Raw genomic sequence first — 14,568 nt, forward strand, 5'->3', positions numbered from 1 at the left:
TGCCAACAATCATACTAACAAGATCTCTGCAATGTCTGTAATTAAGAAACTGATGGTCAGAAGCTCAGCTCCAAAATAAGTCATTTATTTGTACAAGGATTAGAGCGTTTTTATGAGACAGAAAGGACTTCAGTTTAAAACAACAAGCAGCTTTACATAAAAAAAATATACTGATACAGAACCAGTACACTACATTAAAAAGACAAAACAACCCAACGTAACACTCATGTCAACATTGACGTGATGAAGGCTACAGATAAAAGAAACGTAACTTAAAACTGGCTTACTGGTTTGTCAAAAGAACTGACAACTGAGGTTAAGAGTATCAAACAAGATCAGCAGAATTCCAGTTTCAGAGAAAACACCAGCATTTCTTTTTTTATTTCTTTTTAAGAGAGGTACCTTAGGATGATCCCTAATCATCAAGGTGGGAAAGACTACATATTTCATTATGCTGACATGCTTCCTTGCACTCTTTCCCCTCCCCCTCTGCCATCACAGAGGAACTCTGAACTGCTTAAATCCCACCTTGAGGAAATGAGGAGGCATCTGCAGGAGCTCAGAGCTGGGAAACAGGCCTATCCTTCCTTATAGCATTGCTTGAAGCAGTCAAGACATGAGGAAAAAAAGGGAGTCATGTAAGCATAATAAAAAGCACCAGTGATGTTATGATCAGTAATTCATGTCGCCGTATCCAGAGTATGAGCCCTGGGTGTGTCCTCCAAATCCCTGGTACATGCTGTACCCCTGATTCCCCCAGGACGACTGGTTTTCCCAGCCTGTGAAGAAACATTTATAACCCCAGATCATTTATATGTATAAATCAAGATTAAATATAAAGAAATAGGAAAAGCGGGAAGTTACTGTAAGAAATAGAAAAGGAACTTGCCATAATTATTATAACTCTGTCCCCCGGTGACAGAGCTGGGGTAAGCAGTGCTGTACATAGAGTAGTCTCCACCTTGGGTCAGCATCTTTCTCTTCTCATCTCCGTAGCCGTAGCTGTACGGACTCTCCTGATCAGCAGGAGGCGGCATTGACTGGTAGCTTTCTTCTTTCGTGGTGCTGGTGTTGGAGCTGGAGACGGGTGGGGATGAGTACGTGATGGTGGTGCTTTCGGGGTAAAAGGTGCCGTAGGCTGAGGTGGTGGGGGCGGTACCTTTGGCTGTGGCAGTGGCTCCATTATTGCCATATAATTTATCTTTAAGATAAGAGAAACAAGAGGTAAATGAGAGGTAAGTGCCATTTTCTTAAAAGACACAATCCTAGAGCTGCAACTGACGACAACTACAAGTGACTGTTGATCTATTTGCAAATCATAGAACCGAGACAGTTCACGCTTGTTCAAGTTTAAACAAACAAACAAACAAAACCCCACCACACACATAAAGATAAAGATCTTGATGCATGCTCAATCATCCAGGTAAGGGAATCCCAAAAAGTTGATCCTGTTTATCTGGACATAGCGTAGCAGGGAAGCAGAAAAACATCATTTGAAGAAAGCCCTGAGTGAAAGTCGCTATCCCAGCTGGACATTTGTCAAAGGTGGGAGGGCACCTAAAGAAATCTCCAGGCAATCCAGAAGAGAAGAAGGACAACTGTTACCTAAGTGAAAACCTTTAGTGATCCCTTATGTGTCAGGAGTATCGGAACGGCTGAGACATCATCTCTGTGGCTTTCAACCCCCAAAACGTGCTCTGGCAGAAACTGGTCCACCCTAAGTATCGGGTCCCCCGGCACAACCAGAGTAATTTAGCGTACGCTGTTAAGCCATTGCACACACACACACTTAGGCTGCTGCCCCCGCGACCCGGCCCCGGACAAAGCGGATGAGGATGGATGGATGGATGGATGTTAAGCCATTGCCATGATTTATACACTGGGGAAACCAAACAACCCACAGGTCTATTCACACCTACAGGCCAGTGGACACTCTTTCAATGATGAGGATGTACACATCCTGGGCAGGGAGCAACACTGGTTTGAGCGCAGAGTCAAGGAGACCATTTACATGAAAAGGGAAAGACCTCTGAATCAAGCAGGGGGCCTAAGGGCACCATCTTACAACACTGTGACTGCAGCCAATCCCTAACTCTCTGTGAATGGCCATTGACCAACTATCACTTCTCAATGTTTGTTGATCAATGGTCATGTCAATTTGCATATTAATGATCAAGAAACTGACCTCCAGGCCATTTTTCACCAGTGGTGCTAGTTTCAGTCTTTATGCAAATGTACTGGGTTGGAAACCTGCAGTGAGCTGAGACTGAAGAAGTCATTTGAATGAGTGCTGAAACATTTCTCCAACTGAAAAAGCTACGCCCAGAAGAACAGAATCAACTTTTTGGGACAAAGATAAATAAGTGAAACACATCTTGGAATGTTTACCTAGAAGTTTTAAATTTTGGTAAACATAATTACAAAAAAAAAAAAAGGTCTTTTAGCCTTGTTATTGCATGCATCATCACATATATCCATCACATATAACTGTAATTAGGCATCTTATGCCTTTCAACGAATCAGCAAAGCTTCTGCATGACATTTAAGCCTTATTTAAAAAAAAGTGTACATCACAAAAAACATGTAAAACCAAATACACACACCCTAACATAAAACCAGAGTGCATAAAGCTAACAGACATTCAGATACTTACGATAGCCTGTGCCAGTGCTGCTCTCATAACTGTAGTTGGCTTTTAAAACAAGAAATCACCATTTAGTGCAAACTCCATTTACAGGTTTAAAGGTTTCCTACGATGATTAAATTGACTCGTAAATAGCATAAAGTTTCTTACTCTTGTTATAGCTGGGTCCTGCTGGAAACTGCTTGCCTCGACCCCTGCCCCGACCCCCTCTGTGGGGACCCCAGCCACGGGACCCTGAGTCTGAAGGGATGCCGCGGATGGTGCCGAATCCTGGGATGTGCTGTCAAAAAGGAAACGTGAGAAAAATGTCATTTTGAAACAGCCTGATAGTTAAATTGCTTGAGTTGTGCATTTTAAAGCTCACCAGTTGGATACATTACCATGTCAGTGTAGGTGACTTTCTTCTTTGAGGGATTTCTGTTATTTAAAAGTCCACTGTCATCTGGGAACAGCTTCTCTAAAGCAGCGAGGGCAGCGTAGGCCTTTGCTTCCTTCTTGTTGGAGCCTCGTCCTTTGAACTTCTGCCCATCAACTTCCACCTGTGAGACAGAAATGAGGAGAAAAGATTTTAGGATTTTATGAAGCATGTCACAGCATTTATACACAGAGAGTGACTCCTGCTGGTAGAGGAGATGGAGAATGTGTGTTGTGCACGCCGTGTCTATTCTTTTGAGCAGCAGTGCAAAAACATAGCTACAGTGTTCTGCTGAACCTCCACATGTGCAGCATAGCATAACATTAGAATTTTAGTGAGTGGAAAGCCACCACCAACAAATCGCCTGTTACACCCGCACAGCCTAACAGCTCATTATAGTAACTCTAATGTATCCTCTGATCTATGGATGTTTATTAGTTTGGGTTTATCCTGCCGAGTTTAAACATCTATTACAGACCATATGCTGTTAATTTTGGGAAGAATCCTGTCCAGAATAATGGCTCACAGGACCAAAGGAAATCGTTTATCTCCCACCTCTGTCCTTCTTTCTGAAATAATCCCACCCACATGGGACTTAACAGATTAAACACAAATACAGAAATCTTTACTTGGCTCTACAGTTGCCTTTACAAAGCCCAAGATATCAAAGCTGCTATACAGTGCAGTGCTCACTTTACACCTGATTTCTGTTTGCTGTATACAATACTGCTGACTCACCTCCATCACAAAGCACTTTTCATGGGAGCCACCCGTCTCTGCCGACAGCTCGTATTTCAGGCTGCGGCGCTTCTCGTTCAGCTCCATCACAGGGTTCTTGCCATTTTTTGTTAAGATTGGACCCTGACCAGTCTGTTCACAGCAAGCACACATAAGAAAAAACTGTGGTGAAATGCACAAGTGTTTCTCTCTGTGGGAACTTTTAGGATGCATTTGTAAATACGGAGTCCAAAGAGAGCTCAACGACATACATCTTCAGATGTAGAAGAAGTCGGTGCAACAGCTTTAACAGAGTCCTGGCTTCCTTCATTTTCACTACTGGGCTCTGATTTAGATTCAGAAGTTGTGGGAAGACCGAGATCTTGCAGTACCTGTGAAAAATGAAAGTAAAAAAACTATAAGACACATAAAACAACATTGATTTCTTTGCCCAGTCTGACTTTACAAATGTTCAAACTTACAAGTTGGGCTGCACTTAAACAAACAATCAATTAGCAAAATGTATGGAACCAATCAATAAACAGTAACTAGTCCATCAGCCAAAAAGTAACCAAGAAGAACACAGTACTGAGTATTTATACTAAAAGTCAGCTTGTGTAGATAACAAACACCATTACCTTTGTGGCTACATTAAGCTTAGCGGCACGTTTGGAAGGCCCCGTTGCCTCGTACGTCTTTCCATTTAGATCGACAGCCATTGTAAAGACCGGCTCGTGAACTGGGCCAGTCTGAGATGTAAGTCTGTAATCCAGACCAGGTCTGTACTGGTTCAGACGCATCACGGCATTCATGGTAAGATCATCGGTGACTACAAGGAAACAACAAAATGAGCAAACAGATTCATTTTGAGAAGCACACACAGAAAAATAAGGCTACAGAAGTCAGCATAAAGAGTAAAAGACAAATGTCACATTAACATAGGAGTCACAAAGTTGTCATTTTCACAGCACTACTCAGCTTATGTGACTTAAATATTCTATCCAAGGACACCAAAAGATTTAAAAAAGTAAATCTAACTTTTAATAGCATTTATAATTATTTTGATAAACAGAATGAAATATTATGGCAAAAGGAAATTATGTACACCTTGCCAGAAAAGCATGTTCATGTATGTAAACATACAGAATATTTATTCCACAATACCAAGTCTGTGTTTTGTCATACAGTTAAAGATCAAAGGGATTTTACAGCAGTATTTTTTGTGTTACAGTGAATAATTTGACATTCATTACTCACAGGATTTCTTCTGAAAGCGTTTCTGGAACTTGAGAAACTTTCTCTGTTTGCTGTTGAGGTGTGTGTCTTCTTCTCCTGTGTCCACGTCTGTGAAAGGTCTCTTAGCTGGCAGGTTCAGTTGTCCAACAGGTGGTATCTGGGCTACAGTTATTAAAAAAAAAAAAAAAGGGAAAAAAAGGAGATTTGATGGAAGTGTTGATTTTTCGAACACAGGAAATAAAGAAAAATTAAAAAAAATAATAGCCCACCCATGCCATCTCTGTAATTTGCTCCCAGCGATTTTCGTGACCTCAGAGGTTTAGAGTCCATCCCCAACACTTTGTGCATCTGTCCAAATGCACACAGCCTCAAGGCAAACTAAGAAAAACATCAAAGTTATGCACTAATTTGTTGATTTAATTTTAAAGGTGTACATGTGTGTGGGTGCTTCTACAGGCTCACCTTACCTGAGCACTCTGTGTGATGTCTTCACACTGCTGCCTAGTCAAATAGCCAATGGCATCAACAGCTTCCTTTTCACAAGGATCTTTAATTCCAGGGCCATCTGTGCACAAATACCATTCAACTGGTGCATGAATGTCAGCTCAGTGTATAAATTTACATGCAAGTTGCACAACTCAAATAAAATCTCACCTTCCATAAGTATTCCTGAGGCTACACACTCTAAAACCCTGCGGAGGGCCTCGCCCGCTCCCAGTGATCTCTCAGATGTACCAATAGCTTTCTCCACTAGCAGTTCAAGTGGCTATGTGGAGACAAGAAGACAAAACCGACACTTCAGGATGAAAGCAGCTGAAATGACTTAAACACAAATCTCGGCTTTGCTGCTGTCGGAGTAGATGCACAAAGAGTTTCCTCACCCATCCTGAGAGTGGCGTCCAGGTAGGAACGCGGTTACACAAGTCCCTCATGAGTCGGATCACAACGACGGCAGAATTCAGGGTGTTAACTTTTGCCTGGAGGCAGAAACAAAGCCCATTAGGTTAGCAGAGCTTCTGTCTGTGATGGAATCCTTTCTGAGATTTCAAACAAACAAAAACAAAACAACCCAAGCACAGAAGAGTAATAAGTACTGAGCCTTCTCCAAATCAACAGTAAGTAAAACTTATTCAAGCTATGTTAGCCTTTTATGACCTTTGACGTTGAAATCGAGAGAGCTCAGTCTCTCGACATGTACTCATGTCGATACCAATGATTTATCCACTTCTGTCATTGGTATAGATGAGCATTAATTTAGACATTTTATAAAGATCATTAACAATATGAACAAAAACTGAGAGCAAAAACTGTTACGGTCCTCTAAATGGACAGGAAATAAAAGATCACTCAAGGAAAACAGTTCAACCTGATGTACAAGTAAGGACGTGAATGCAAACCTGGAACCACTTGGCGTGGCGGAGAGACGCCAAGGCAGTTAGGCATTTCTGCCTGTCCAGAACGTCCGGCGGATCGTTGACTGTTCGCGTTTCTATTGACGAGGTGGGGTAAGAAGAAAAGGTACAGTTTGACCAAGGGGGTTGTCTCTGTCTTGCAGCTCAGGGAGTAGCAAACAAAAACCAGCAAACAACCAGCAGCAGGGAAAGGGGGTTTACATAAAGACACGTTTTGTCCCAGCAACCATAAAGGTCTGCTAAAAGAGATCCCAATTATATTTTCCACAGTGTATGCGGAAGTAAGACGACTGTCAGAAACAGCTGTAGTATTTATTTATAACATTGCACAGCATTAAAATATATGCACTGCACTACATCAAATACCCCCTCCCCTGAGCCACTGGGATTAGGTTTGTTGCTTCTCCCCCCTCCTGAGACAGTGTGTCCAGTTGGTCAAAGGTCCAGCGTTCCTAAAAAACTTGACAAACTAAAAGGTAATCAGTTGTAAATCACAAGCATTTAAGAAGCTTTACGTCTGCCCTACGCTGCAGCAAAACTGATGAATCCCTCAGAAAAAAAGTGGCCTAAAAAAGGCTTTATGACAGACTGACTATATTAAAAAACAAAAACAAAAAACAACAACAAAACAAACAAAGAAAAAATACCAGCTTTGGGCAAGTTTTAGCTCATTTGTTCTACATTATACAGCTAGGGATACACCGGCTGATAATCGATGCCAATGCTGATGACAAATAATTTGTGCAGTAACCTATGCCATGATTTTTTGTTAGTATTTATTACCCCTAGAATTGATGTGAAAGATCAACAAGATCAATCTCTGCCACTGTAAATATGCAACAGTAAATATGTTTTGGGAAAAAAATATCTGCTCACTTAACAAGGCTGATCCATGTTTGGACAGTATACTATGCACAACTCTGCTTGGACTCTGTTGAGTTGAGTGGAGTTGACTGAATTTAAATTGATAATATGCATTTTCATCAGGGGTGCATGATATTAGCAAGGATTTTAATCACTGTGGCATTTAACAAACACAACTTAAAGTTTTAAAATATCAACTTGCACATTTAACTTGTCCAAACCTTGACCTTAAATTAGACCTTTGCCTAAAATGATTGTTTTATTGAAACAGAGTAAATATGGTTTGATCCAACAATGATTAAGCATTAATAATCCTACCCCAGGACGTAACAGCTCCAATAATTATCCAGTCTAATAATTTTATTACTAATATTGCAGGATTTTTAATGTGCAGTCCCAGTGTATAGTGTATTAAAATGGACTAAAACTGCACTGAGACTGATATGGTTCTCAGTCTGAGGCTCCCCCTGAAATTCAAATAAACTTTAGACTACCAGATAAATGCAGCTAACGCTAATCAACACAGGAGCTTTCAAACACTACACCAACCAAAATATTCACCTGAACAATGATTTTTTTGCCTTATACTGTAAATCCTCCTAAGGTAGGCAACAGCTGATCAGTTTTGCTGCAGCTAGTTCCAAACACATGTTCAGCATCAAGGATCATGCATGCGCGCTTGAACTTGTTATTCTTTAAAAAAGCCTTCACTTGAAACATGAAAACAACAAGAATATACAAGTTTTTTTTTGTTGTTGTTTTAAATGACTGAGGCACTGTCACTAACAACATGAGCAGGATGCATCAGTGACTACAGAGGAAATATCCTGCATACGTCAGTTTGCAACAAAAACGACGAAAGGACTCTCGTGCGAGCAAAGAGTCAATGTTCACTGGCATCAGTCTGACACGGTCACTGTACAAGCTCCACTGAGGTTTAATGAGATGGGACAACTGGTTTGATTTCAAACAGTCAGTGCAGATTAATAAATCAGTGGAGCAGTACAGCGCCTGCATACCGACAACAGAGATCAGGGCTGGGCCGACATACGCACCTTCTTCTTCTTCTGCTTCTTCTTCAGCAGTTTCACTCTCTTGCACTGTCCTGACAAGAGGTGATGTCAGGTGGATAATAAGAGTCAGAACTGACTCCTTGGTGCTCGTAACAACAATGGCTGCATCTCCTGGACACTGGCTGACTGCATATGTCTCAGGTGAATTAGTCTATTAAAAAAAGAGAACAAATAATTAAGACGGTTAAACCTGGATTAAAATAATCCAAGTCAAAATATGTGACATGTGTTTTTAAAGTATGCTGCAGGCACTCATTTCTACCTCTAACTGTGCAGAGAGTTTTTCGGCCACTTGTTTCAGCAGAGTAACTGTAGGCTTGTTGGAACAAAGCAGCACCAGCTCCACGTTCTTGTCCCCCTTCAGAAGGAGTCCCTTAGCCACCAAACCAACTCGCATAACCCCACGCAGCACACGCTCTTGTGAGCCATCACTTTAAGTTGAGGGGTGCAAAAAAATAAAAAATAAAAATTGCCAATTAAATCATTTATATTAAAACAAAAGCAGTTTTATTTATTTATTTTAAAAGCTTGCAGATATCCTTTTAAAAGCATCGCAGGTTATTCTCTCTTACCTCTGTGCTTCTGTATTTGCTTCGTCATCTTTTGGAGCATCCATCTGGTCAGATACAGTCTTGAGAGCGCACTCCACATGGGAGACGATTGTCTGTACTGCCTCCAACTCCTCTGTTGGGGGGTACACTTCAGAATGTTTGGCCAACACGTAGCGATCATATGGGCCCGCCTGTACGTGAGTTGTTGCAGATTCCTTAAATAGAAAAAATTAATAAATAAATAAAATAAAGACAAAGTTCATACTGGAGGAAACTCACTGCAGATAACAGTAAATGTATAATTACTTCATATTGCAATATTATTTCATGACAGGTAAGTGTTAGGATTCATTAAAGCCATTTTTTAAACTACGTTTTACTGCTGCTGATATATTCCAGTGAAGACATATGAAGAAGTATAATAATAGAGTAATAGCGGTAATAGGAAGTCTGTGATTTAAAAAAAAAAAAAAAAAAAAAGGAAAAATAAACAGGCGACAGCTTTCAAGAGGAACAATGTTTTTGCAGAACGAGGGGAAACAAAATGGGGATGGAAAAATACGACATGTTCTGTGAATTCAGGGTTTCCACCAGGGAAGTTGTTGGACCTGGCGGCTACTGTGACCAAAATGGGGGTTTATTACAGTAACTTAACGTCACAAGATATTCATGAGACAATATTCTCCTGTTATATTGTCACGACTAAAAAAGACTTAAAAAAAGGTTGTGTGTTTAAAATCATAGAAATACCAGAAGGACAACACTTAATAATATTTAATCGTTAACCTCTGCTAAACTTAGACATGGAAAGCTGCAGGGTTTGTAATACAATGGAGTAGAAACCCTGTGATTATCTAGTGTATCTATTTATCAGGCAAAACAGAACCAACCTCACGATAACGTTTATCCTCCATATGCTCGATAGCAGCAATGTAGTCATGGTACTGTCTAAGCTCCTCTTCATAGCACAGACAGTCATACCAGTAACGCAACTCCTCATATCTGGAAGACAAAAGAATTTGAGAACATATGAAGAAAAGTTTCAGAGCTCAAGTTAGAAGAGATGTGTCAAGTGACATAATTTATGTCACTTAATTTCAGTGTTGGTCAAGTTACTTGAAAAAAGTAATCAGTAACTAATAACCAATTACTCCCCCAAAAAAGTAATCCCGTTACTTTACTGATTACTTATTTTCAAAAGTAATTAATTACTTAGTTACTTAGTTACCTTTTAAAAAACACGATTTACAACCTGAATAGGTGATAAAGTGATAGATCTTTCAGCCCAATTCTACTTTTTCTGCATAATCCATCATACAAAATGTAATCAAATGGAAAAGTCTCTTTTTAAAACTTGTTTTATCAGTTTTAACCTTTTAACTTTATGCATCAAGCAAAAATTAAATTATATGCAACATTCTCTGACTGGAAGAAATTTGTTTTAAACCTATTTTCTGCACATTCCAGCACATAAAATATATATTTTTTGTGTGTTTACACTCACTCTTTCAAATAGATGCAAGTAAAACACAGCAGAAAATAAATAACATCAAAGACTAGCGGTGCTTTTGCTCTATTTTCACCTGTACAGCAGGAGTGGCATAGGCGGAGGTTTACCCTGGTGCAGGTGTGCCGCAGCAGTCAGTGGAAGAATCCGCGAGTTTCTCTGTGAATTTCCCATTACGTCATAGCGCACTCCGTGCTTGCTTGGAAGTTTAGGGGGTTTTTTTCACTTTAAAAAGAAGTTTTCTTCCCACGCACAACGGACACTAATGTTTTTGTCACTTTTTATGGAATCAAACTCAAAATAAGGTCAGTACTTTCACGCTTTAAACGCTGCACGCTCATACTCTCTCCCGCACTCGATATATGATGCACTGTTGATCTGCACACAGTTGTTGTCACGAACGTCGCACTCGCTTACGTCACTGTCATGAGACATTCTCGCTAAAAATCACGGTTTTAGTAATGCAGCGTTACTACGGGAAAGTAACGGTAATCTAATTACCGTTTTTGCAATAGTAATCCCTTACTTTACTCGTTACCTGAAAAAAGTAATCAGATTACAGTAACGCGCCCATCTCTGCTTAATTTCACAGGACAGGGAAACATACTCTTGTTAATGTATCGGCTCTTAAATTTGCACTGAAACGGCTGATCTACTCAGTATGCTTCAATGATAATAACAACAATTTCTTCTATAGAGTAATAAAGGTTGTTTTCAGCACAATAATAACAAGCATTTAGCTTACTGGAAAACAAATCTATTCCTCATTATCTGACAGAGCTGTTCAAAGGCTGCAGACTTGTTCCAGCAGACAAGTCGAACTGTGCCGCATCATAGACACATAATGTGCCTTATTCTACTTGCGTGACATCCCAAACACTCAATCAATACCTACGTGCAAGGGAGGGATGTTTACTCGCCTCTCACAATTTTATAGGAAGCATATTTGGAAGGACTGAGCCTAGAATTTAAAGTCTAAAACTCTGTGTCCCAGACACAAACTAACCTTAGATTAAAAATGAATTTTAAAAAAGTGGTATTCTTTTTTAATTTTTCACACTTTAGAACTAGGTATAATGCAGGTCTGTAAACTGGCTGTGCAAGTATAATCACACTAGGCACACTCCGTACAGTGCTCAAGTATGTTTGACCCCCCCAAAGTCCACATTATTTGACTAGTGCCAGTATGTGATGAATGTAAACTGTGCCCAAACATGAAACTCAGATATTTTGTCAACAACAGCAGCCTTGATTGCTTTGTTATTTGACAGATCTAAAAGCCATTTAAGAGAAGACTTACCTAAAAAAACAAAAAAACAACAAAATACATGAAGTCATGAAGCTCCCTATATTTTGCAAGTGTGCCTTTAAAAAGTGTGTGTGTTCAAGAAAGCGAGAGAGGCAATGAGATGCACAAACAAACCTGAAGCATACTCCAGCCAGATGTTTAAGCATGGTGTGAACACAGGCCAATGTGGCAACATGTGAGTGAACCTTTATTCTGTGCTTGCAATGAACCAATTCCTTGAACATGAGCTGCCTGACTGAAAGAGACTTTTCAGTCTTCAAGAGATTATTCTTCATAGTTTGTGTTTTGTTTATTTCATTTAGGGCTGTTCGATATAACGATATATATCGGATGGTTCATTTTACACTATCGTTTGTTTTGTGGTGTCATAAAATAAACTGTTTACAGCAATATTTTTTTCATCGTTTTGATGGTCACTGTAGTGGCTATATTCATTTCTTAAAGTTCTCTCTTTCTCTTATATTTTATATAACCACACTACAATGGACAAGCGCCTGTTTTTATGCATTGTGGTTAGCAACAAAGATGGTAACAGCATCGCGTGTCCGCTTGTTTATTTTCCACACAAACCTTTCACAATAAAGCTCAAGATCCTGTTGAGACTTTTCAAAATAAACTGAATCACGTGAAAGAGCAGATTATTTACGGATGAGAATTAAAAAAAAGAGCCGCCAGGTGCTAAAAAATAAACCTTAGACTCAAACGTTAGAACAGGCTTTTCCCCGCAGCACGCTGTGTAATAAATACTCACAAAGAAAACTGTTACAGTTATGCTGTTACAACTTATGTCTAAAAATGTATAGTTTCATGCATCGGTTAAAACACTCGACTCCAGCTACATGACGCGCAGCTGGAAACACTTCCCGCAAGACGAGCTTCCCGAGAGTCACAGAATTTACAGAAAATGTTACATTTTTGTGATTTATGTCGTTATCGGGAAGATAGAATTCTTATATCGGGATATGAGATTTTGGTCATATCGCACAGCCCTAATTTCATTAGTTTTTTTTTTTCCTTTATACAGAACCTGTTGCTGTATTTTAATGAAAAGTACAGAGTGTACTATGCAAATGTTAGCTTTCGGGCATCTTTTATTCAGGACCATGCATCATGTGCGTGTACCTGTCGAAATCATGCGGATGGAGGCGGTGTCCCTGTTGTATCAGGCTGTCCCAGTACAGCAGCTCCTCGTATGCCTGGTGCTCGTCCCACACTGGCGCTGCAGCGGCCGCCATGCTGTCGCGATCGCAGGACCCAAGCTACCACCTGTGCGCCCCCAAGTATACACCACTGTTAAAAACAGTTAGCAGGCAATTGGCTGTGTAATAACAACCACAATAAAGCAGCAGATGATTTGACATTATCCATGTATATGCTAACGTTAACTAAGCGGTACACTTGTTACGCTGCAGGCTGAGACATGTGGTTAGGATGCAGTAACTACGCTCACAGCAAACTAAATATATTTATAATAATAATAATAATAATGATGATAATAATAATAAAAAAACTGGTCCCTTACACCCATAATTATTCCATCCACATAAGTCAAGGCAGCCAATTAGCCTATGTTTACAGCGACTGGATGCTAGCAAGCTAGGTGAAGTTACCCAGAATGTCAGTGCTGTTAACGTTGCATTACATTTCGATTATGTCTTTAGAGCTCACCTCTGTCAACGGGCCAGTAAACAGGTGTAGGTCCCTTAACGTTGTTAGCTTCAGGATGTTAGGTTAGTTTGAGATGAGCCAGGCCTGCGCAGGATCGGTCACTCCGGTGAAGTTTCGCTTCTTCTTCTCCTAGTTTAATTGCGGGTCGCACATTACCGTGTTTAGGTGTATACCGCCACCTGGTGAACCGGAGTGTGCGTTATGTCATAACTAACTAACTAACTAACTAACTAACTAACTAACTAACTAACTAAATAAATAAATAAATAAATAAATGCAAAGTAAAAGCAAGAGTAAAAAGGATGACTTGTTTGAACATGTTCCATGTTGGACATTCCACAAATGCACTACAAACTAGACCTTGGAACAATATGCTTATTTGCACACCTCAGTCACATAGTTATTGAACACGTCTACAATATATTTGCACATTTTGCATCTTGCACATGTCTTCGTCCTGTCTTGTCTACAATATTGTGAGCATAACATGAACCTGGTATTCAATACCCACTGCACAATAGTCTCACTTTACTGTAATTGCACATGACCACTTTGTATTGTCTCTTATTCTGTCTTTGTTTATTGTACATATATTTGGTTAGTAGTAGTACATTTTTATCTTTTTAATTTGACTTAAATTTAGCAAGGGGTGAAATGGCATTTTGATATGCTGTATACTGTGTATATTGTTATACTGACAATAAAAACCTTGAATCTTTAATCTTGAATATTCAGAGGAGGGACAGAGGATAGACTGGGCAAAGGTTGTTGAAGAAGGAGCTCTGAAGCAGGAGGAAAGGAGGAGAACAGACTAGTGCAACAGGAGGAGAATGCAGACGGGAAGGAGATAATCCTCAATGGAAAAGCTGCATACCACTTCTTCTGTCACAAATCCTTCACTGTCTCCCAGTTTTCCATTATGGTATCGCTCGACTGTCATCCATTAGTTCATCAATATTTCTTCTCTTGAAGTTCATTATGCATTTCTGTTTATATTTGGATCTTGACCCACCCATTTGCTGAGACCTAACTATTCGAGGAAAAACATTCTAAGTGGAATATGATGATCTCAGTGTCTACTTATGGCTCTGGGATCTAAGCCTCTTGGGCCTCTTCTATCTGTTACAAACCAAAAATTATTGGAACTAACTGCTCTACGTCAATTTTTTTTT

General features: G+C 39.8%; 1 protein-coding gene across 2 annotated transcripts; it reads right to left on the reverse strand.

Moving 5' to 3' along the window:
- Positions 1–64: 64 nt before the first annotated feature.
- On the reverse strand, positions 65–13,542 carry LOC146708377 (interleukin enhancer-binding factor 3-like). 2 transcript variants are annotated; one of them, XM_085460237.1, is made up of 20 exons: positions 13,397–13,542; positions 12,851–12,994; positions 9,803–9,914; positions 8,934–9,127; positions 8,624–8,792; positions 8,344–8,512; positions 6,410–6,501; positions 5,894–5,989; positions 5,667–5,778; positions 5,480–5,577; positions 5,282–5,390; positions 5,034–5,174; positions 4,415–4,605; positions 4,049–4,168; positions 3,798–3,929; positions 3,025–3,183; positions 2,795–2,924; positions 2,654–2,692; positions 890–1,201; positions 65–779 (listed from the first exon to the last, which is right to left on the reverse strand). In XM_085460237.1, exons 2-20 carry the CDS (start codon positions 12,961–12,963, stop codon positions 673–675), a joined length of 2,595 nt encoding a protein of 864 aa, XP_085316363.1. In that variant the 5' UTR covers positions 12,964–12,994; positions 13,397–13,542; the 3' UTR covers positions 65–672. The 2 variants fall into 2 exon arrangements, with proteins under 2 accessions (XP_085316363.1, XP_085316364.1); XM_085460238.1 differs by having other exon boundaries at positions 12,851–13,018.
- Between the last annotated feature and the right edge of the window lie 1,026 nt (positions 13,543–14,568).

Source organism: Copadichromis virginalis, linkage group LG6 (assembly GCF_057382275.1).
Source record: "Copadichromis virginalis isolate Kocher_CV1m ecotype Utaka linkage group LG6, C_Virginalis_male_GT1.1, whole genome shotgun sequence".
Lineage (NCBI taxonomy): Eukaryota > Metazoa > Chordata > Actinopteri > Cichliformes > Cichlidae > Copadichromis > Copadichromis virginalis.